At 36.3% G+C, this 23,829-nt stretch overlaps 1 protein-coding gene across 3 annotated transcripts; it reads left to right on the top strand.

Moving 5' to 3' along the window:
• Nucleotides 1–150: 150 nt before the first annotated feature.
• LOC109086700 (zinc finger SWIM domain-containing protein 7-like) lies at nt 151–20,436 on the top strand. 3 transcript variants are annotated; one of them, XM_042724841.1, is made up of 6 exons: nt 151–215; nt 635–724; nt 3,080–3,101; nt 4,560–4,662; nt 18,630–18,734; nt 20,124–20,436. In XM_042724841.1, the coding sequence occupies exons 2-6, from the start codon at nt 649–651 to the stop codon at nt 20,238–20,240; spliced, it is 423 nt and encodes a 140-aa protein (XP_042580775.1). In that variant the 5' UTR covers nt 151–215; nt 635–648; the 3' UTR covers nt 20,241–20,436. The 3 variants fall into 3 exon arrangements, with proteins under 3 accessions (XP_042580775.1, XP_042580778.1, XP_042580776.1); XM_042724844.1 differs by lacking the exon at nt 151–215 and adding an exon at nt 255–371; XM_042724842.1 differs by lacking the exon at nt 151–215 and adding an exon at nt 294–341.
• The last annotated feature ends 3,393 nt before the right edge of the window (nt 20,437–23,829 follow it).

Here is a 23,829-nt window from a genome sequence, read left to right as displayed (position 1 = left end):
TAAAAACATGCTAAAATATTTTGAAAGTTAAACTGAAACAAAAGAAGTAAATTCTATTCTCTGAAGTATTATTATTATTATTTATGAAAATAATTTGGCCATGCTGATTGCACTAAGCACAGTAGGTGGTGCTATAAACCAACGGTATGTTCTGCGCCCTGCACACAAACCAGTGAAGAAGAAAAGCCCACGGTGGTGCGGGAAACATGAACACGGTAAATGTTTGTGCTTGTGTGTGTCGTTGAACGTTAAATATTTATATATTCAGTTGATGCTTTCAGAAGCTCGTGTCGAAGTTACTTTGACAGATACGATGTGGTGGTGGTTGGTTTTCAGAGAACGTTAGTTTACAGATCCTTTATTAGACAAATGTAAATATAAACAATTTCTCAACATTACTAAGCAATTGTTAATTAGTTTGTTTTCTAGTTCTCTTTACTTCGTAATTAATTCCGCCTTTATAGATATGTAAAATAAAGATAAACATTACGTAATGTAAATAATTACCGATCCCCCAGACAAGCTTTCAAAGTTTAAAATCATGTCCATTCTTATGCAAATATATCTGAAACTTACGCCTCTCTCTCTCTCTCTGTGTGTGTGTGTGTGTGTGTGTGTGTGTGTGTGTGTTTAGTTTTCAGGTGCATTATGGGCTCATCTCTGCTTTCTGTTGCTGAGCAGCTTTTGAAAGACCTTCAGAGAACTTTCTTGGAGACAAACCAGAGTAAGTTTAAAACTCACACACTCACTGATGTCTTGGCAGCTGGATGAAGCCATGGGGGGATGAAACATTAAGTTACATTTGCAGCTGAAAAGCAGAAAAAACTACTGGACATCCTGCTGTTATCTCTTCACTCCAGAAATCTCTGATCACTAGTGAAAATGTGCATATATTCTGCACATTATATTAGTACTACTGAATACCAATTGTACTAACTAGAACAATTTTTAGTTTTGATGTTAGAGATGATTCGCTTCAATAATGTCAAGCATGAATTTGGACAGTGTACTGTAGGGTTAGTGGTCTGATGCTGATATATGTATATCATGCTTCAGTGGAAGCATTTTGACCTAAAACATAACCTTTTTTTGTTTTCATTCATGAAACTTGTTTATTTCTGGGTTTAAGATTTGGCAGCAGCTATATGCACTAAGTGTAATAGGATATTTTCTTCGTGATAGATGTTATTTACACTAAATGAAAATAGCAATGTATTCTATTCACACTAAGTGCAAATAGCTATAGATTCTATTTACACTGTTAAAATAGCAGGATTTTCTGCTGTTTATACAATTTATTGCAAATAGTGGCAATTCTCTGCACCTCAGTATTGTAGTACATTATAAAACCGTATGCAATAATAACGCATTTATTGTAAAGTATAACTTATTTAAATGATAAGTTATTAACTTGTATAACTTCAAAATTATTAAATGAATGCCACCTTTTTTGGGACAATAAAGCCCTCCCTACACCTACCCTACCCCTACCTGATACTTTATTTTCAACTTTTTGATTATTTCTTGAAAATAAATGCCTTTGCAATGTGATATGAGATTTGAAAAAAGAGGGAAAAAAGTTTGTCAAAAGGCAGATTCGAACTCGGGTCGATCGTGTCAAAAATACGACGGCGTATGCTTTACCATCTACGCCACTGGAACTGACTTCTTACAGTAATAGATAGTAACTCTGTTCAGAATCAACATTTTACCCCATTAACAAACCCATTTTTTGGATTTAAAGGTCATAGCTTGGCTATAATTAAATACAATCAAAACATCATTCAGTATATAATAATGAGAAAACTAAATTAATAAAATACTAAATTCTTAAATAAAATACCCATTCTTATATCACATTTACACTGTCACAATCAGCATATTTCTCACACACAGCTATTATTGTACCATTTCCAAACAGGTTAACCTGTTAACTGTTGGTTCCACTTTTTGAGCATAGACCTGAAAATGACATTTCCAACTTAAACTGTTATCAATTTTGAATGCTTTGGACCACAGACTTGAGGTTGGTGTCTTTTTAAAGTTATAAAGATTATATAACAAAAAAGTTATGGAAGTTTAAGTTTATGAAAATATTAAATGTAATAATTTAAATATTTATATTTTATATAAAAATATATATTTTACAAAACATCTTTTACTTCAAAACTGCTAGAAAATCAAAACCAAAATTCTGAACAAGTTATGTTCCAAATTTGAGGTTGATATCACATAAAATGAGTTTTCAGGGAGATTTTGTTTGGGCGTAGTACCAAGCTTTTCCACTAGATGACCATCAAACCCCATTAGTAACCATTTAAGTACTTGGACCATTTTTTATAGGTTTAGCTTTTCTGTCTGCTTATAAGACATTTTTTTTTTTTTTTTTTTCAAATGCAGCCACTCTAGCTTGAACAACAGACATTTGATCAACATTTAAAAAATAAAAAACGAGGCTTAATAGTAAAAACTGCATGTGTGGAAGTGAACTGTAATGTCTGTGAGTATTTTGAAAGTAGAAATAGCTGCAATTTCTATTACTGACACCGGATGGTGCACTTATACCAGTTGCATTAATTTTTTACTCCACTGCTGCAGTTTGTGATTGCTTAAACAGACATCACGTCCTGTGGAGTTTCTCATGGTCCATGATGTTGAGGTTTCCTTTCGCATAGGCTTCAAAGTATGGAGATTTATGTTCCTGTTTTTCCTACAACATCATGTTCCTTGGAGCCTATTGCTTAATGAGATGTTCAGTAGTCTAAAGCCTTGTATCAAATAATTGTGTTAAAATGTCAATATATTGATTGAAATTTTTATGTGTGTAGACAAGACTTAATGCAGAACATCTGGATAAGATTAATGGCATTATTCTGTTGGAATTTTGATGTCAAACAACGTCAGAGAGAAATATCAAGGGAATAATAACAGCTGTAGTGTTTTTGAGATTGAGATGTAGTTTCAATTTGTGCTTGTCTGGGTTTTTCTCCAGAGAACCATGGTGACCATAATAAACAACCAAAATAGTACTAATAGTACCAAAATAAACTAATATTATCTCTTTTTCTCTTTCTTATAGTACCAGATGACCTACTAATAGCGTAAGTATTTCCCCCATCTCCTCCTCCCTAAGTTAGATTTACCATACTGTGAGATTTGGCCTTGAACTTCAGACTGTTAAATATTTTGAATGCTCTTGACCTGAAGTTGAGGAGGATCAGTTATTGCAGATGTGTGTATTATTGCCACTGAACACTGTACAGAAACCAGCACTTGCCTGTGAACTGCCAGATGTACTCAACACAGGCTTTGTCAAGCACATGTGTATGTCTTTACCCAGCGCTCTCTTTCTAGACGTTATTGATTGAATAAATCATGATGTTAAAAGCATCCTCAAACCCACAATGACAGTCATCAGGCTGCCATTGAGGGAAGTTCTAAGCCACAGTAATTACTCCACTCTGGGAATCACATTCCTCCATACATGGCTGTTTACATCACAGGTCAGCTCTTTTTGCTTTATTGCGCAATTGATTGTGGTTTCAGTGTCACCATCACGTCATGTCTTCGCCTTCTCTCTGAGACATTATTTAAATGTGGCTGGATGACTTTCAGATGACGCGGTTCCATACTTCCACTTTAGAATGTATTGCTATAAACTTGATGTCAAGACCAGATTGGCTCACGAGTGACACTGTTTTTGAGTTTTATATGAAGACAGGAAACAGCACCTGCTTTTAAAAGAGAAAGCTGAGGTTTGTTGCCCCTTGGCTTCCTGTGTACATGTCACTGTCTCATCTCACCTAGCATGGCTTCCTGTACCTACAGTTAAAGGAAATAGTTCCCCCAAAAATGAAACTTTGCCGAAAGTGTGCTCACTCTCAGGCCATCAAAATGCAGTTGGTTTCTTCATCAGAACAGATTTGGAAAAATTCAGAATTACATCACTTGGTCACCAATGGATCCTCTGCAGTGAATGGGTGCCATCAAAATGAGAGTTCAAACAGCTAATAAACCATAAGTAATCCATATGACTCCAGTCCATTAATAAATGTCTTGTGAAGTAAAACGTTGCTTGTTTGTAATAAACAAATCCATCATTAAGATGTTTTTAGCTTCAAACCATCCTCTATCTTTATAATATTGTTTTCTACAGTGAAAAAGATGACTCGTCTGAATCAGGAAAGAAATATGCACACAAGTGAAAACAGTTCTAAACAAATATGTTGGTGGATTTTGATGTAAGAGGACAGCGAGGGAGGACTTTTACACTGGTGGAAGCATTTTTATGAATAATGGACTGGGATTGTGGTCAGAAGCACTGGTTTATGTTTGAAACGCCTTAATGATGAATTTGTTTCTTACGAATATGCAGCCTTTTAATTCACAAGATGTTAAATGATGGACTGGAGTTGTGTTGATTATTGGATAGTGATGTTTATCAACTGTTTGTACTCTTATTCCGACGGCACCCATTCACTGCAGAGGGTCCATTGCTGAGCAAGTGATGTTGAGCTTTCGACTTTCTCCAAATCTGTTCATTTTATTCTATTTTACAGATTACGGTTTGTGTTTGGCCAATGTGCTCTTCAGGCATTGGACCTGGTGGACCAGCGCTCTGTCACATGTGTGTCATCACCTAGCGGTCGAAAGGCATTTCAGGTAGGAGTGAATAAATGTCTCCAAAAACATTTTTTTCCCACAAAGCAGCTGAACAAAACTTTTTTTAAAGGTATAGTTCACCCAAAAATAAAAATTTGATGTTTATTTGCTTACCCTGCTTAATCGCAGACTTATAAGTGCATTACTGCCACCTATCGCTCAAGTGGACCACTGACACTCCTAATTGAGATAGTCCATTTGAGCGATAGGTGGCAGTAATGCACTTATAAGTCTGCGATCTGCTGTAAAGCAAGAAGAAGAAGACGCATCACGCTCCGGCTGTTGAGAACGCACTCAGGACAGTTCCGACATTGCGTGAATCAGAAGTAAAAAAAGATATAAGTACTGTTCAGTTTCTTGGACAGACCGATCGTTTTGTGTCTTTACACATCAATGTTTTGTCACGGGCCGCAGGGTTTCAGTTGTTTTTGTTTGTGTTTTTTTGACACTCAAACCATGATTCCCATCGACTTACATTATATGACTGACAGACTGCAACGGTTTGAGTAAAATTTTTTTGTTTGTGTTCTACTGAAAAAAGAAAGTCACCTACATCTTGGATGCCTTGGGGGTAAGCAGATAAACATCAAATTTAATCATGTTTGTCTGATAATGATGTACTGACATTTCTGTAACCAAAATATTCAGGCAAAACAAGCAAAATCTTCAAATTCTTGGTTTCGAGTATATTAGTTTTGGAGGGCCGAAATCAATGACCAAAACGTATTTTGACTGTGTCAGCATCTCACACAATATAGATAAGCTACAACAGGTGAACCTGTCAGCAGTGAGGACCAAAAAAAATTGCTAATATAGCAATATGTCAGATTCACCAAATATGGAGAATGGCTCATTGTCTTATCATTTCAAACATTATGGTAAATCGATGATGCAACATAGTCCTATAATTATTCACAAGACTGCATGTGCTTATCTTGTTGCTTCTTCTGATTATTCACAACAGCACATTTTTTCTGTCATAGATTGCAAGTGAGTGTTTGTTTTGCTTTGCAACAATGCTTGCATTGCATAAATTTTCCCAATGAGTCTCCAACATAAACGCGGTCTTTAGAGTTCCTTGATATGAACACTGCACACACAAAATAATCCCAAAAGGTACTGAAAATGTCTTCTTACATTAAATTGAATCTATCGCAGGATATGTGTGTATTTGTATAATGTATGTCGAGCTTACATGCAGGCATAATATGTTTGTTCATTGTGATGGTGATTTGCAGTGGGAATTTGTGGGAAACTTGGATGCTTTTAATTCAGTGAGAGCAAAATAAAACCGACTGGATCAGAAGCTGTTGTTGCGTGTGTGTCTGCCCTCTTCCCCTCCACTCCTCAGTTTAACATGGCCTATTTTGGAGCATTTTTCAAAACTGTGGTAAGAACAAACCAGTGATGAAATAGGAAGTTTTGTAACCCTTTAAAGAGTTCAGATGTGTTAGTCAGAGTGACCTAAATCCCCTCAGTTTATGACCAGTCAGTCCCTGAAAATGTCCACCCTATAGTCTACAGTCAGACGTATCAACACCACGCACAATGAACTCATCATGTACTCTGTCCCAGAGTGTCTAGAACGGTCAGCCAATGTCCAGGAGGGAGTAGGTGGGAGGAAAAGGTTTGGTTTCCCTATAATTCCTCACATGACTGACCGTAGATCTCAGCATATGTCTGTTACACTGGGTTAAGTTTCCATAAAACGCCTACGACGAGACCAAACAGAAGAAAAGCAAATAAAGAGCAAACATTACCAGAAAACAAAGTATAGTAATAAAAGATAATAGCCCTTTTTATGACCTGCTGTGATTCATCTTTAGACAGTCATTGATGTCTGTGTGCATTTATCATCTCTATTTGTCATTGGTGATTATAGGCATAATTGTCTTTTCTTTTCTTTTTTGTTACAAAGTGATGTAGTTCCTGTAATTGCATTTTTAGGTATTTTCCAGGAATCTTGTATGTTCTTGTACAGTAAAGTGATGTTTTTTTCATCTTTTTTTTTTCATTTTAAATTCTCATTGAGTTTACAGGATGTATTTATCTCAAACAATATTTAGAGATTTGAGAGCTCTGAAATGTAAGGCTATGAGATGTACTTCCTTGCAGTTTGACTGCCTCCCATTATTTCCCATTTCAGTCACTCACATAAATATGTCCTCCTTTATTCTAGATTCCAAAAGGAAGGTCACTCTTTAAAAATCTTTTGTAATGCACTGAAACCGTTTGAGCTGCCTCTCAATTATCTTTTGTCGCCAAAATTTTGGTGCTTCTCTACTTTGTCAAATTCTAAGTTCTCTGCAAAAAGTAGTTTTATATAATAATGAGAATGAAATATTACAACATTATGATTTTGTATTTTTTTTTAATGACATCTTCGTGTTATGACAGGACGCGGTGCGAATTTGGTCACTGTGTCTTGTGGCATGAGAAAACGGAGTTTAAAAGATTGTTGAGTGACTTTGGTGTAAGGATGTCTTTGTGCTTCAGGTTCCTTAATATGCAGTATAACATCATTTTTTAGAATTAGTGTGAAGATGTGGCACAATTGTTTTTAGGCTGATTGAATATTTCCTGCTTGTTGGAATGATCGGAGCGATATTAAGTAGATCAGTTTGTACACTAAAGAAGACAAAGCAAGTGAAGTGATGTTGTGGATAAATGTAGCTGTTGAAATACTGTGCTGTGCAGAGATCAGTACTTCTGCAGTGCACAGTTCCTGAGGTGCTGAATTGTTCCGATCACATTCCCAACTCTAAATTGGATTTTTTTTCATTATCATCTTTAGTTCTGGAGCTCATTCATACCGAACGCAAAGGTGAATGTGAATTTTTATTCTGCAGTTTATGTGGTTTAATATTTGATGAAAACACTTCACAGTGTTTGGTGTTCTCGTCAAGAGGAACAGTATAAATGCAGGGATATTCAGACCCACAGAACGTTGCAGGTTTTACACATCCTCCATAAATATTTAGTCTAACCTGTTTATGTTTTCAGTGCACTTCAGAATGTGGTACAACCAGATCTGTTTTCCATGATTAAATTTTCCTCTGAAATCAGCACAGAAAATGTGGAAAGAAGTCCACCGTTTCCTTTCGGGCCCCGGGGTTGTGTGTTGGCGAGTAAGTTTATGTACGTGTACAGACCACATGCAGAAATCCGGCGGCATTGCTGCAGCAGGCATTCTCTGGTGGGTCGCCCTTCAGTGGAAGGAAATGTTTCCGGTTGGTCCAGTAGCCAATATCCTGTCAGTCAGCCCCTCTCTGGGGAAAGAAGCTTCATTAATATGTCATTGAGACTGTCATACTGTATTAAGATCAGCTGTGCTTAATATTGTCCTGCCCTGGGGCTGCTGTCCAGCTGTCATAGTGCTCTCACTGACCTTCACTTACCATCTTTATGAGTCCTGACCTACAGTTGCATGAGTGGAGTCAAGAAATAACATGGACATAGATGTTTGCCTGACAGCATGAGGTAGTTTCACTGTTGATAGAAATCTCAAGACACTTTCACTGGCTGAAATACACTATGAAAATAGAGTTGTTTGAGCAACTGTGTTCGAGTTACAGTGTAACTTACAGTTTACCAGTTGCCTTTTATGTTATTCTTTTTTATTTTTTTATTTTTTTATTTTTTTTTTTTTATTCTGGACATTTTACAGTGGAATGGAAAATCCTGTTTACATGTGAAACTTTGCCTCTGATTTGGACTTTCTGCTGACCTACAGAGGCACATAACCAGAACATGGGAGCTTCTCTATTGTTCTAGTGGTGAAAGTCTCTTCCTCTGTATAATGTTGACTCACATTTGCAGCAGCAGATCAGTGCAGGCTGTTGTGATGATGCTGCACTGACACTAATGACTTCTCTGGCCTTTGTGTCGCAGGAAAATAATGCTTAGTGTTTGTCACACCAGCTGGTTTACCAGCCTGTGCCAATCCGCATTGTGCCTTAATAAGGTGAGATGTTTCACTATAGGGCAACCATGGAAGGAATGCAGGTAGTTTGAGAGGATCTTGGTATTTTTAAAATGTTATTTTTGATTGATGGAATCAAAATTGTTAGTTGATATTGCATGTGTTAAATAAGTTTGTTTTAGTCTTAAACGATTATGAAATTACACAAGACTTTAAAATTCTCTGTTGTGCAAAGACGCACCATAGTAAGTTCTGTAAATGTCAAGTTGAGCAAGACTGTGCTTGCCTGCACTGTCATACCAATTTTTTTTGTGTTGTTAGCCAAGAGGCTTGGACTAGGCTGGCAGTGCCTTCAAATCAATAGAGACACTCATGAAAAAAAAAAAAAACATCAAAATAACCATATTTACTTTATTAATGCATGTTCTTATTGTGATTTATCACCCATGCAGCCCCAATTAGCAGGCTGTCAGGCATCTTGCATTTAAACACATTTAATGCTTGGAAAAGGGGATGAAAAGCATCCATGGGATGTCAACATGAAATTAAAAGCTTGCTATATTTAAAAAAAAATTCTTTTTTGAAAAAAGTTTATAATCTTTAATCAAAATGTAATTACCTGCTCCACCTCTGAAACAACCTTTCTTTTCGGCTGACTTCACGCATCACTTTTACTTCTATGCTTTCCCTCCTATCCACCTGACTTCATTCTTGCAACAGCCTCTTTACACAATACATTACATTCTATACCAGACTGATAAAATCCCATCCTACATTTTTTCATGTTTTGCACGTCACATGAGCGTAAATGGGCTGCAGATAAAATGTTTCATGTTGACTATAACTGATATCTACCTGTAACATGTACTCACATCACCATTTGACGATCTTCCAAAAAGTGCAAAAGAAGATCCAGATCAGTGTGTTTGAGATTGAGATTGTGGTTAGTGGTGTGGCGACATTCCAGGAAGATTTTTAAGAAAGGCTACAAAAGAAAAAGCTCTGTAATAAAGTTAAATGCAGTCCATTTCTTTCAGCAGTTAGTAGAAATCTGTTGTTTTTCTCTACTCCCACCTGCCAGTTTTTATTTAATGTTTTATGCATATCCGTACAGAAAGGTAGCATCTACTCTAATCACTTCTCCCATCTCCTCACTATATGCCCTGGGCAGTTTGAAGTGTGGGGGATGTTCAGTGCTGATGGCCCAGTCCTGTTGTTGAAATGTGTGAAAGGGGCACATTTTTCAAACTGTATTTAAGAGCAAAAACCTTCCTGTTATTCACTGACCCCCTGCAGTCCAGTTTAAACCAGTCACTATGTGCTGGTATAACGCCGTCTCATGCAAATTTAAATTAAATCATTGTCAATACAAACACGCCTACTTTCTATGTAAATTAGGCTTATTAGATTGTTTCTTATTTGCAAACTGCCTGGTGTTATTACCGCCCACGGAAAGCAGATGGCAAATGAAATTACATTAACCACGTGAAGCCTGACATTTGAAATAATAGTCTGAATTAAAAAAAAAAATAATCATATGGTTGTAAATGTGGAGTAAAACATTACAATTATACTAAAATAACTTTTACTTGCTAATAAAGTATAAAATATTAATCAGACAACAGAAGATTGTAATAGATTGTACCACAGTTTTTTTAAGCAAAGTTTTTACCATGTTGATAATTTAGAGATCTTAGGAATTTGTATCAAATATTCTACAGTAGATTATGGGGTAAAAGAGATGTAGGTGTTAATTTTCTATTGATTAGAGAAGCAAGAATTCATCAAATTATGGAGAAAAGTGTTTAGACCAGGCATGTAGTCATTAGAGAGCTCAGCACTGAGCATTTTAAAGCCACAGGGCTAAAGAGATGCTCTACAGTCCCAGTAATATATGCCAGATCACAGTAGTTATCTGTAGCCTCCATAACCTATCACCCAGAACCAACCCACAGATTGCACCGTTACCTTGTTGCCCAATTTATTTTTAATGTATCCTCTAGTCTAGAGACTGCTCATGCTGTACCCATGTTGACATGATGGGATATAAAACAGCTAAAGGAAATATGAGGCAGTTTGTTTTTGTGTAATCTAGATGTTTTATTGTGATTTTATGTAATAGATGTTTTTTGGCTTATTAATAGATTTTGTTTCATAAAAATGGGAAGGGATAAAAAAAAAAACTGTATGTAGCCCATATGTAGGTATCTGTTTTAGATGCATTGACTTTCCTTTAGTAGTGAGAGTAGTAGTAGCATCTCCAAGTAATATGATAACTTGTATTTGCAGGATGGTAGCTGGTGTCTAGTTAGGCCAAGAAGTGTTTGACAAGCAGTAGGTTGGCATCAAGAATGAACTGATAGACCTTAGATCGTAGACCTAGAATGATCTTAGATGAGCAACAAACCAGCTAAGATAACATTAGCGTATGTATATGCTCAAAAGCATATTTATTTTATTATTACTCCCTAAATGTATTATCCTAACTCTATCAAGAAGCCTAAAAATGCTGGATGTTTAGTGAAATTATGATTTATGAACCTAAGAGTACTCCTCAAGTTTGTTTTGTACATTATATCTTGTCCAAAGTGTTCAGCCAGATTGCCACCAGCTGGTCATCTTGACTGGTCAATTCATCCAGCATGGAAGAACTAGAAGTTATCTCTCATGTTCTGGTTTCTGTGTTTGTTTGTTTTTCCCCCAAGGTGGAAAATATAAATAAAGATTAAAATAGCTGTTTTAGTACATGATGAATAGTTTTTCCTGTCCTTTGCTTTCCTGTTCTGTTTCCTTGTCATGAATATCATGCAAAAGTACGTTTTAGAGGAAAACCAGATTGCACTGGGCTTTCTTTCAATGAATGTCCTCCACTTGTCCCATCCCATTAATAATACTTACATTAGACCTCTTACCCCATACCTTTTAACTTGTCACATATTTCTATTTTTGTGACATGTCCAACCAGATCTAACCTTCACCACATATTAGATTCAAGCCTGTGAATGAAACGTTTTATTCCCCATCTAAGTCTAACTAACTTCCCACAAATCCAAAGTCAACCACTCCCCGGAGGACCGGCGCTGACATCTCTTTGGTCTGACTGATTAAATACTGGCCTTTCCAAACCACCCCAAACATATCTGCCACACAGTATCTGTTTTTGAAGAGGTCCCATGAGGGGGAAGAGAGTTAAGGGTATCGCAGTGTTCCATCCAGAGCCTACATATCATTTTTATGTTGTGTTGGAAAAATATGATTGATTTATGTGTCAGTGGTTAAATGTTCTTCCAGCAGGGGTCCAGAAGTCCGAAAACACACTGAAAATCTGTCTTTAAACTTGAAATTAAATCTGGAAGCAAACAAAGATTTAATTAAAAAAAATAAAAATAAAATAAAAATATGCTATTAAAAAAGATAAAATTAAGATATATTGACTAACATATTCAAATAAACAAATTAGCTACATTATTTGACATTATTTACTGTTTTGCTAATTAAATTCTCAGTTTAATTCAGCTGTGTTTTACTGATCATACATAGATATTCTAACAATTTTCTAAATACAGTTGTGCTCATAAGTTTACATACCCCTTGCAGAACATGCAAATATGTTAACAATTTTAACAAAATAAGAGAGTTCATGAAAATTGCATGTTATTTTTATTTAGTACTGTCCTGAATAAGCTAGTTCACATAACAGATGTTTATACAGTGCCGTGAAAAGGTTTTTGCCGCCTTCCTGTTTTATATTTTTGCATATTTGTCGCACTTAAAAAATTCAGATCATCATACAGATTTTAATATTACACAAATATAAGTACAAGTAAGTACAAAATGCAGTTTTTAAATGATAATTTCATTTTTTAAGGGAAAAAAGCTCTCCAAACCTACCTGGCCCTATGTGAAAAATTAATTGCCCCTCCTGTTAAATGTTGAAAGAACTGTGATTAACCACATTATTTTAGAAAGCTGAGTTAAATTTCACTAGCCACAACCAGGCCTGATTACAGCCAGACCGGTTGAATCAAGAAATAGAACCTGTCTGATAAAGTGAACCATGCTTAAAGAGCAACATATCATGCTGCGATCTAAAGAAATTCACGAACAGATGAGAAACAAAATAGTTGAGATGTATCAGTCTGGAAAGGGTTATAAAGCCATTTCTAAGGCTCTGGGACTTCAGAGAACCACGGTCAGAGCCATTATAAATGGAGAAAACTTGGAACAGTGGTGAACCTTCCCAGGAGTGGCGGCCTACCAAAATTACTCCAAGAGCGCAACGATGACTCATCCAGGGAATATCCTTCCGTCAGTTTGTGACCTCAAGCGCACTTGGGGTTATGCAGCAGGACAATGATCCCAAACACAGCAGCAAGTCCACCTCTGAATGGCTCAAGAAAAGCTAAATTAAGGTTTTGGAGTGGCCAAATCAAAGTCCGGACTTAAATCCAATTGAGATGCTGTGGCATGACCTTAAACTGTCCTTTCATGCTCAAACCCTCCAATGTGGCTGAATTAAAACAATTCTACAAAGAAGAATGGGCCAAAATTTCTTCACAGTGATGTGAAAGACTCATTGCCAGTTATCACAAATGCTAGATTGCAGTTGTTGCTGCAAAGGGTTGAACAACCAGTTATTAGATTTAGAGGGCAATTACTTTTTCACTTAGGGCTAGGCAGGTTTGGACAGCTTTTTGCCCTTAATAAATGAAATCATTGTCAAAACTGCATTTTGTATTTACTCGGGTTATCTTTGTGTAATATTAAAATTTGTTTGATGATCTGAATCTTTTAAGTGTGACACATATGCAAAAAAAAAAAAAAAAAAACAGGAAGGGGCGATAACTTTTTCACACCACTGTATATATTCCACAAGAAGAAAAAAATAGCTGAATTTATAAAAATGACCCCATTCAAAAGTTTAGATACCTTTGAATCTTAATACTGTTTTCTGGATGATCCATGACTGTTTTTCTGTTTTGTGATAGTTGTTCCCTTTGTCAAGGTGATTTTTGATTCTCTGATGATTCTCATTAGGTTGTGGTTAATATGTAAAATTTGCTACATTATATTTATCTGCTAATTAAATTCTAAAGGTTTAATTTTGCAGTGTTAAACTGATCATACATAATTACTGTAACAATTTTAGTAAAAAGCATTATAAATTTTTTTCCCCCCACTGGCACAATGAAAATATTTAATTGCATGTAAATATGCCAGTAAAAAAAAAAAAAAAAAAAGGTGCATTAACATCTAAACAGCAATAACCACATAAGGAAGTTTATCACATATGGTAAACGTGGAAGCTTAAACATGCATGTGATGCATGAGGAACAATGACAGTTTGTTGTAGCGTGTGATGTTTGCATAAGATATGTGTTTGTATGTTGTATGCCATATGTGACCCTGGAGCACAAAACCAGCCATAAGTAGCATCGGTATATTTGTAGCAATAGCCAACAATACATTCATTAGGATATTAAGTAAAGATCATGTTCAATTTTTCATTACACCAAATACACAACATAATGTTCTTTTTAGCAACGTCATATGACCCCTTAAAGATGTATCTGATTTTCACATTGTTGGTCATTTTGTATCTTCAACAAAATCATTGACTTTAATGCAAAGCAACTTACAAATGAGGAATACCACAACAAAAGCAGTTCATCTTAGCGAGGAACTGTGCAATACAAAGTTCCAGAAAAGTTTGTACAGAGATGTAAAGATCACCCTGGTTCTTTTCTCTTGTTATATGATGCTGTAAACACTGTTGGCTGCAGATGCCTCTAGTGTGCTTTATGCTGATGCCATTGTAATGTCATGCTGTATCTAAATGAATCTAAGAGGCTACATCTGTAATCTGACCTGGCTGAATTTTCAGCACCACTAGCCATAAAACGAATGTTACCAGACGTTTTGACGTTTTGCTGGCTGTCGGATGATGGTCTGTCAGAATCTTACTCTCAAAGCCAAGACAAGAGTAATGTATGTTGTGCAGGCTGGATTATGAATATGTGAGCATGTGAAATGAAGCGCTGTGCTGTATTAGCCTGTGAGTGTTGTATTTTTTTTTTCAGCATCAGTCCTGCTCTCTCCCGCTGCGACGGCTCTGGCCTTTGCACTGCTTTCACTCCTTTGGCTCCATGTTTCTAATTATCCTCCGTGTGACTCACCCACAATGAGGTGTCAGTCTTTGACAAAGCGAGGCCTTTTCTCTTCACAGGGCAGAGGAGCAGCTTCACTGCAGGGGATTTATCAATGTTTGCCTGATAATGGAGTGTGTGGTCTGAGTTTTCCGCAACGCTAAGATTTATTCATCAAGATAATACCTTCATGAGTTATATTCAGTACTGAGACTTCAGCAAACACACATGGAGAGCAAGAAAGAAGCTTATGGAAAATTAAAGGTATTTTATAGAACCAGTTTGTGGAAATGCAGCAGTTGTAAGATTCAAAAAGTTTCCAACCCTTGAATTAGGGCTGCACGATTATGACAAAAATCATAAATGTCGATTTTTTTCCTTGAAATTGTAATTGCGATTTATTAATAACGATTATCACAATTTTTACATTGAATGATGTTTATACCATTGTTTGATGCAACTGCATGCCATATTTTTATATAAAAAATAAACAAGCTGAAAACACTAACTGAAAACCTTTTTGTGCTTTTCTGTAGTATTAAGCCTCAAATGTCAACTATACATCAGGATTGGTTTCTTCTTTAAATTATAAAAAAGTAAAAATACGAATGATATTATAATGTTATACTATAACTAACATTAAAATAATGTGGGAAAACCCTTAAGATAACATGTAGAAAGAAAAAAACACATCTTAAGCACACAGAATAACATAAGTGGACTATGAACGATTAATTGCTGCTTTGAACAATTACATAATTGTGGCATCCATAATTGTAATCGCGATTAGAAATTCGATTATTTGTGCAGCCCTACCTTGAATCTTAATACTATGTTTCATTTCCTGGATGATCCATGATCCTTTTTTTATATTTTGTGATAGTTGTTCATGAGTCCCTTGTTGGTCCTGAGCAGTTCAACTGCCTGCTGTTCTTGTGTAATTTCCTGGATGTTCCACGACTTTTTATATTTTGTGACATATTTGAACCCTTTTCAAAAGTGACTGTGATTTTGAGATCCATATTTTCACGCTAAGGACAACTGAGGGACTTATACACAACTATTACAAAAGGTGAAAACATTTACTGATCCTCAAGAAGGGAACACAATGCATTAAGAGCCGGGGGTGTAAACTTTTGAACAGGATGATGGTGTAAATTCTTCTCATTTTGTATAACGATCATATTTTTTCATTTAGTATTGGACTTCAGAAGCTACATGAATACTTGCATGTTTCCCAGAAGGCAAAATAAGTACAATTTACCCTGATCATCCAGTTGAAAAAGTTTACACCCCTCGTCTCTTAATGCATTGTGTGGCCTTCCTGAGCATCAGTACATGTTTTCACCTTTTGTAATAGTTATGCATGAGTGCGAACATAGAAGCATTTGAGTAGATCGGGGCGCATTCAAAAACAAATGTACTCCAACGTGTATTCAGTGGCTCAGATGTCAGGAGTGAATGACGACTGCTATGTTCATTATTACAACAACAAAACACCTCAACTGCTTAGGAGATGATCTTGTCTTCCCCTGGTCTGGCATCAAAACAATGGTGGACTGTTTCCAGCTCACTCAGGGCGGGTCTGCGTTATAAAATGGCCGCGTCAGTCAATAGTAGTGGGAGGGGCCTGTGCAGAACTACGTCATTCTGCCAAGAATCTCAGAACAGCCTGATCTGAGAAAGTGATCATCATTATTGGGGTTATAAAAATGCACTGGGTGGATTTTTATCATTATAGGGTGGATGTGTACACACTACCAACACACATTAATGTTCATTTACCATTTAAAAGTGAATTCTGCTTCTGATAACCCCTTTAAAGCTAAAAGTTATTGATTTTCTTTTTCTTTGATTAACAGACATCACAGCTAGCTGGTTATTAAGTTATTTGGCTGCTGTTACTTTAAGATCTGACACACATGCTCATAGTTTCAATTGCACTTTGTATGAAATGATACAGGCAACAGTATAACTGCTGACAGGACAGGAAAATAAATTTTTACTGACTTGGCCTGACAACATCTCATCTGACTGCAGTTCAGTGGTGTTCTACTGAAGCTCCTCGTCCCCTGAAGCTTTTCTGCACTCGTTTGACTGAAACCTGGTGCTGAGGCAAAGTGTAGTGCGCGTCTGAAAAGTTTCCTGTTTGATGTGGTCATAAAGATGTTCTGCATCTAAAATGCAATTCTTGTCAAGAAAAAAAGAGACAGAAGCAGCAGTTGTGAGTGGGGTGGCCAACCCTAGCTCTGCCCCCGTGTTAACGGAATTATTTGCCTGCGTTAATAATATAATATATATAATTTTAATGTATCTTTTTTTTACTTCTTAATTTTCAGTCGTTATACTGTCAAGCTTTTATTTTGGAAAACATAATGGAGCCCTTAAAGCTTCTCTTTAGTTGAGAAGTGTTTCAAGTATGGGTAACTGGTTGGCACTTATTGCATTACTATATGACGTTAAAGAAACCCAAACTCACAGCAGATGCTGAGATGGAGTTTGTGTGGAACAGAGCTGCTCTAAGATGCTGTAAACACTGGCTGATAATGAACTATTCATGTGTACAAACAGTGCCACGCTTCATTCTGAAACACACAACCCATGTATTTAATTCAATTACATCCTCTGCGATCCGATAATTGCACTGAGCCACGTTTTCGGTTTTATTTCGATTAATCATGTACTGTATGTTTTTTTTGTACTTGATTATTGAGATGTATGATTGTTTAACAACCAAGAAATATGAAGCTATTTTACAGAAACACATTCCCCACATGATGTTCCCATATTCCAGCATGGTAATGCTCCCATATAGACTGCTAAACAAATCTAACACACTCCATGACCTTGCCAGTCATCAGATCTACACATCATTGAGTCTCTCTGGGACGTACCAGAGCGCAGAATGCAAATAAGATTTCCACCTTCTTCATACCTCAAACAACTGGAGGCTTTTCCTCTTGAAGAATGAAGACATATCCTAATTCATACCATGACAACGTTTCAAAAAAGAATTGAAGCTGCTCTGCAAAGTGTCTCTACTTATTTAATTTTGTTAGTTCTTATTACCCTTTTTTATGAGATTTCTTTCTTCAATTACAAAGCCCTAAAGGGGATCGGCACTGCAGTCCTTTCGAGGCAGTTAAAAACCCTTTTAAGTGAGGTTGTGCATGAGATTAAATGGTTTACTGAAATGTCAAGCCTGACTTTCTTACTCTGATTAGTTTGAATTCTATTAATTCTATTCTATTCTATTCTATTCTATTCTGCTAATAATTATTTAGTAACTGAGAGAACAACATTAAATATGTGTACTTTACTCACCCTCATGTCGTTCCAAACCTGTATGACTTTCTTCCTTCTGCTGGAAGCACAATATTTGAAGATTGTTGATAACCCAACAATACTGGAGTCCATTGACTTCTATTGTGAGGAGGGTAAAATTAGGCAATTCTCAAAATAATCCTGTTTTATGTTCGGATAAAAAGTCATTTAGGTTGAAAACGACATGAGGGTGAGTAAATGATGACAGAATTTTCATTTTTGGGTAAACTCAAAAAGTGAACTTGTGACCAGCTACAATACAAAACATACACTTTTCTTTATATTACACTTGCCTAAATAATTTAGATCTAAATCTAAAATCTGGGCACACATATGTGTCAATTAAAAATAACATTTATTAAGAGCACTGTTTGGTTTGATGTCTTGATTGTTGACTCATTCACGTAGAGACTATCGAGCGTTCTACCTGTATTTAGGCTGCACTGTATGACACTGTAAAATCAAAGTCTGTATTTTTAGAAGCTGAAATCCTCTAGAGATGCAGCAGTGATGGCACAACACTCGTCTCACATTTCAGTGTGGCTTTTCTCTCTGTGTAATTCTCTCTCCATCAGGTGTTAGGTGGATCAGGGCGTCTGTACACGTGCTTCACGTCCTGTCACTACTGCCCATGCCCTGCCTTCTCTTTCTCTGTGCTCCGGAGAAACGAAAGTTTGATGGTGAGGTCACTTCCTCTTTCGGTTCATATACACACTCGCACAGCTGCACTCACAGACCCTGAGACCCTCATCCTGTTTTGTTGTTTGTAGAAGTATTTCTGTCAATACGTGTTTACACACTGTGGGTCGAAAGTTAGGAATAATTAAGATTTTTCATGTTTTTGAAAGAAGTCTCTTGTGCTCACCAAAGCTGAATTTATTTGATACAGTAATATGGTTAAATATTAGTACAGTTTAACATGATTCCATTTTGTATTGATATCAATACGTTTCAGTTCAGTGTTTACACAAATTAATGCTTAAGTTGACAATATTACCAATTAGTTGACCACATTATTTGATATGCAGAACTGACTAATTAATTATTGAAAACCGTTTTAGTTGCAACACCATTTTTTTTTTTTGCCTGCTTTTGTTTTAAATATCTTCCTTTGCGCTCTTCTTCATCTGCCTGTTGCTGTGGTTATTTCTAGCGATTTTATTTGATTTCTGGTCTCCACTGACAGTCTGTCCTTTGATGATGTGGCCCCGTTTCAACAGTGTCTGTTGCATGTGCATCAGCCTGGTTTTGAGCCCAGGGGAGCAAATGAGACTAAAATTAGTCCTTAAGTCTGAGAAAGCAAATCCAGAGACTACCCCAAAAAGCACTGCTTCACTCTGTTAGCATGACCTCACTTTATTATCGAACTGCAAAAAAAAATATAAATGTGTTTTATACCCAATACCCATGTGATCTGAGAGGAATGGTTTCCTTGTTTATTTATAGTCCTCTGTGTAATGCATTAGCGTTTGCTTGATGCGCTAGAAGATGTCTCAAATGTGATTAAGCTGCCTGCTCTTAGCAGCCGTCTCTCCCAAAGATAAAACACAAGAACATGACGTGAGATTCTCATCGGACACGAGTTGTTGGGTTGGTGGTCTCTGTATCGAGGGTCTGGGGTGCAGTCAAGCCTGTAGTGAACCAACAATCAAAAGAGAATGTGAATAATAAAGCAAATACAGTCCGTTCTTCATAGGCTGTTTCATTGTCAGTCTTCTTGTTTTGGGCGATACTAATATTCTCCTTCATTGTAATCCTGTTTATATTTCCATTACGTGACGAATGTTTAGCTATGGTGAATGTGCATCCAGCTGATGCATTTTTCATGTGTGCAGTCACCATAAATTGAAAACAGATGGCTGCATTGTGCAGTTTTATCATTGTACAATAAATAGTAGTGTGAAACATATCTGATCTTTAGTCTATACTGTTTCTCTCTCTCTCCATATATAACCAAACTGGTGTGAGAATAGCTGTTATATAATGTTTAGTGAGTCAAATCAAAGCTCTGTTTATAGCATGCTTAGGCATCATTTTATTGAGCTGTTTTGTGTATCTGTGTTCTCTAGTGTAAGCACCTCTTGGCTGTCTGTCTGAGTCAGGCCATGGGTTTGTGCCAGCAGGAGCAGGTCTCAGATCAGCAGATGACCTTTATTCTCTCAGGGAAAACTGAGGCCAGCACATAAACAACTGATCCTGGAGTAGAGAACACCCATGCAGGAATTCAGATATTTGGAGTCATTATGGATTAGAATGGACTCGTCTTTTCAAAGTTGTTGTTGCACTTAAATTATTATTTTTTTTTTTAATGAGAGATGATCTGTCATAGAATGTTAAAAATTGCTTTGAAAGTAAATAAACGAGCAAAGCTGTGACCCTCAATATGATGTTTGTATATATGCTTGCGAACTATTTTATCAGTTGCAAGAGAATGTACATCTGTTCACTGAGCAACATGGCGTTTACTTTTGTATTTTCCGTTTGTTTGAAGGTTCGGCACCCTAGACTGACTCTCATCAACAAACAATGAAACCACATGGTTTAAAAACTGTGCTTTTGGATTTTGCATTCATAAAATAGTGTAGTGTACTATTTATTAAACATTCAAGTAGCTAGATTTTAGCATGCATTCTAAAAAGAAAAATTAACATTTTTTTAGTGACTGCTACATTATATACTAAAAGAGGACTGTTGTTTTTATGTAAGCAGTGAGGTACGAGAGGCTGTGCTGTGCTGCTTCACTTCATGTCGTGCCTAACAACTCCCTCAGCCGTGATTCACAATACAGCACAGCCTCTTGTAGCTTATTGCTTTTATTAAATTGTAACCACACAATAAAAAAAAATAAAAAATAAAAAAATAAAACCAAAAATGTATTGATATTACTTTTTTTGAAGTAAATTTGTTTTAATGTTAAATGCTGTCCTTCCTCTAAAAAATAGTTCCTGACAGCAACAGTAACGTGGTTTATCTTATGGAACTCACATAAAAACAGGAGCTGTTTTTTTTTTTTTTTAACAACATATATATTTTTTCACACACATATACATGGGCCGGAGTTGAGAAACCATGCACTATATTATTGAGTGTTTATGTTGCTAAAGGTTGCTAAGAGTGTTGTGCAGTGTTGCACACTGGGTGAAGTAGTCATAACACAGGTTAAAGCAGAATAAAACACAGCTGATTTGTGTGTGTGTGTGTGTGTGTGTATATATATATATATATATATATTTACATATATACATATATATATATATATATATATATTTTTTTTTGTGTATGTATATATATGTATGTGTGTGTGTGTGTGGATAGATTAAGTCCAGAAAGTATGTCTACATATAAACACTCCTAATGAGTAATTATTTCTATACTGACAAGCAGAACATGGGCAAAAGATGACATTTTGTTTTTGCACATATCTGTAAATTTGTAAAACATTTCTTTTGCACATTAATATTTTTTTTTATTATTTTATTTTATCTTTAGTTTTTCACATACACGTTATGTAGCAGCAATACTGTATGACATGTTAAATGTTTATCTTAATTTTACTTATTTTTGTGTTTATTTCTTATTTACTATAATTATTTTACATCTTTGTCCTTTTCCCGACCTTAACATCCTAATGAGGACTCTATTTATTTTTTGTAACAATATTGACAAAGGATCTTTATTTAGTGAAAAAGTTCAAGGAAGAGGTATTGCTTATTGAAATATTAAAAATGAAACAAGAAAGAACACAGAAAGCAGTAGATACAGAAATATATCATGTGAGATGTATGTACATGTAATGATGTATCTTGCCATGTCACTCCATGCTGATATGTATATTTCAGTTTCCACGTTTGACAGGCGTGCCTACACACACCTCATCTGTCGTCCTATTAGATTTCACTTCCACCATGGCAATGGAAAATAGAAACCTACACTGCATCGAGTCTGCAACCTGACGAGTGCTTGACAATGACGCTGCTTACATTTCCTGCCTGTATACAACCAGACAAACATTTCATAGTGTACAGGTGCTGGTCATATAATTAGAATATCATCAAAAAGTTGATTTATTTCACTAATTCCATTCAAAAAGTAAACCTTGTTTATATTCATTCATTACACACAGACTGATATATTTCAAATGTTTATTTCTTTTAATTTTGATGATTATAACTGACAACTAAGGAAAATCCCAAATTCAATATCTCAGAAAATTAGAATATTGTGAAAAGGTTCAATATTGAAGACCCCTGGTGCCACACTCTAATCAGCTAATTAACTCAAAACACCTGCAAAGGCCTTTAAATGGTCTCTCAGTCTAGTTCTGTAGGCTACACAATCATGGGGAAGACTGCTGACTTGACAGTTGTCCAAAAGACGACCATTGACACCTTGCACAAGGAGGGCAAGACACAAAAAGGCATTGCAAAAGAGGCTGGCTGTTCACAGAGCTCTGTGCCCAAGCACATTAATAGAGAGGCGAAGGGAAGGAAAAGATGTGGTAGAAAAAAGTGTACAAGCAATAGGGATAACCGCACCCTGGAGAGGATTGTGAAATAAAACCCATTTAAAAATGTGGGGGAGATTCACAAAGAGTGGACTGCAGCTGGAGTCAGTGCTTCAAGAACCACTACGCACAGATGTATGCAAGACATGGGTTTCAGCTGTCGCATTCCTTGTGTCAAGCCACTCTTGAACAACAGACAGCGTCAGAAGCGTCTCGCCTGGGCTAAAGACAAAAAGGACTGGACTGCTGCTGAGTGGTCCAAAGTTATGTTCTCTTAAGAAGGTAAATTTTGCATTTCATTTGGAAATCAGAGTCTGGAGGAAGAGAGGAGAGGCACACAATCCACATTTCTTGAGGTCCAGTGTAAAGTTTCCACAGTCAGTGAAGGTTTGAGGGTGCCATGTCATCTACTGGTGTTGGTCCACTGTGTTTTTTGAGGTCCAAGGTCAACGCAGCCGTATACCAGGATGTTTTAGAGCACTTCATGCTTCCTGCTGCTGACCAACTTTATGGAGATGCAGATTTCATTTTCCAACAGGACTTGGTACCTGCACACAGTGCCAAAGCTTCCAGTACCTGGTTTAAGGACCATGGTATCCCTGTTCTTAATTTTCCAGCAAACTCGCCTGACCTTAACCCCATAGAAAATCTATGGGGTATTGGGAAGAGGAAGATGTGATATGCCAGACCCAAGAATGCAGAAGAGCTGAAGGCCACTATCAGAGCAACCTGGGCTCTCATAACACCTGAGCAGTGCCACAGACTGATTGACTCCATGCCACGCCGCATTGCTGCAGTAATTCAGGCAAAAGGAGCCCCAACTAAGTATTGAGTGCTGTACATGCTCATACTTTTCATGTTCTTACTTTTCAGTTGGCCAGGATTTCTAAAAAATCCTTTCTTTGTATTGGTCTTAAGTAATGTTCTAATTTTCTGAGATACTGAATTTGGGATTTTCCTTAGTTGTCAGTTATAATCATCAAAATTAAAAGAAATAAACATTTGAAATATATCAGTCTGTGTGTAATGAATGAATATAATATATAAGTTTCACTTTTTGAATGGAATTGGTGAAATAAATCAACTTTTTGATGATATTCTAATTATATGACCAGCACCTGTATATTGATTCTGCACATTGATGGGTATTGCTTTTAAAATGTAGATAAACTAAATATTATTATTATTATTTTTTTGTTGTTGTTTTTTTTTAGTGTGTTTAAAGATGTGAGAATGTGGTATTTAATAATGAGATTATTAGTGTTTATCAT

The sequence above is a fragment of the Cyprinus carpio genome, chromosome B5 (genome assembly GCF_018340385.1).
Source record: "Cyprinus carpio isolate SPL01 chromosome B5, ASM1834038v1, whole genome shotgun sequence".
Lineage (NCBI taxonomy): Eukaryota > Metazoa > Chordata > Actinopteri > Cypriniformes > Cyprinidae > Cyprinus > Cyprinus carpio.
Note: the sequence above shows the minus strand (reverse complement) of the source record. Positions and strands in the feature narration are given on the sequence as shown.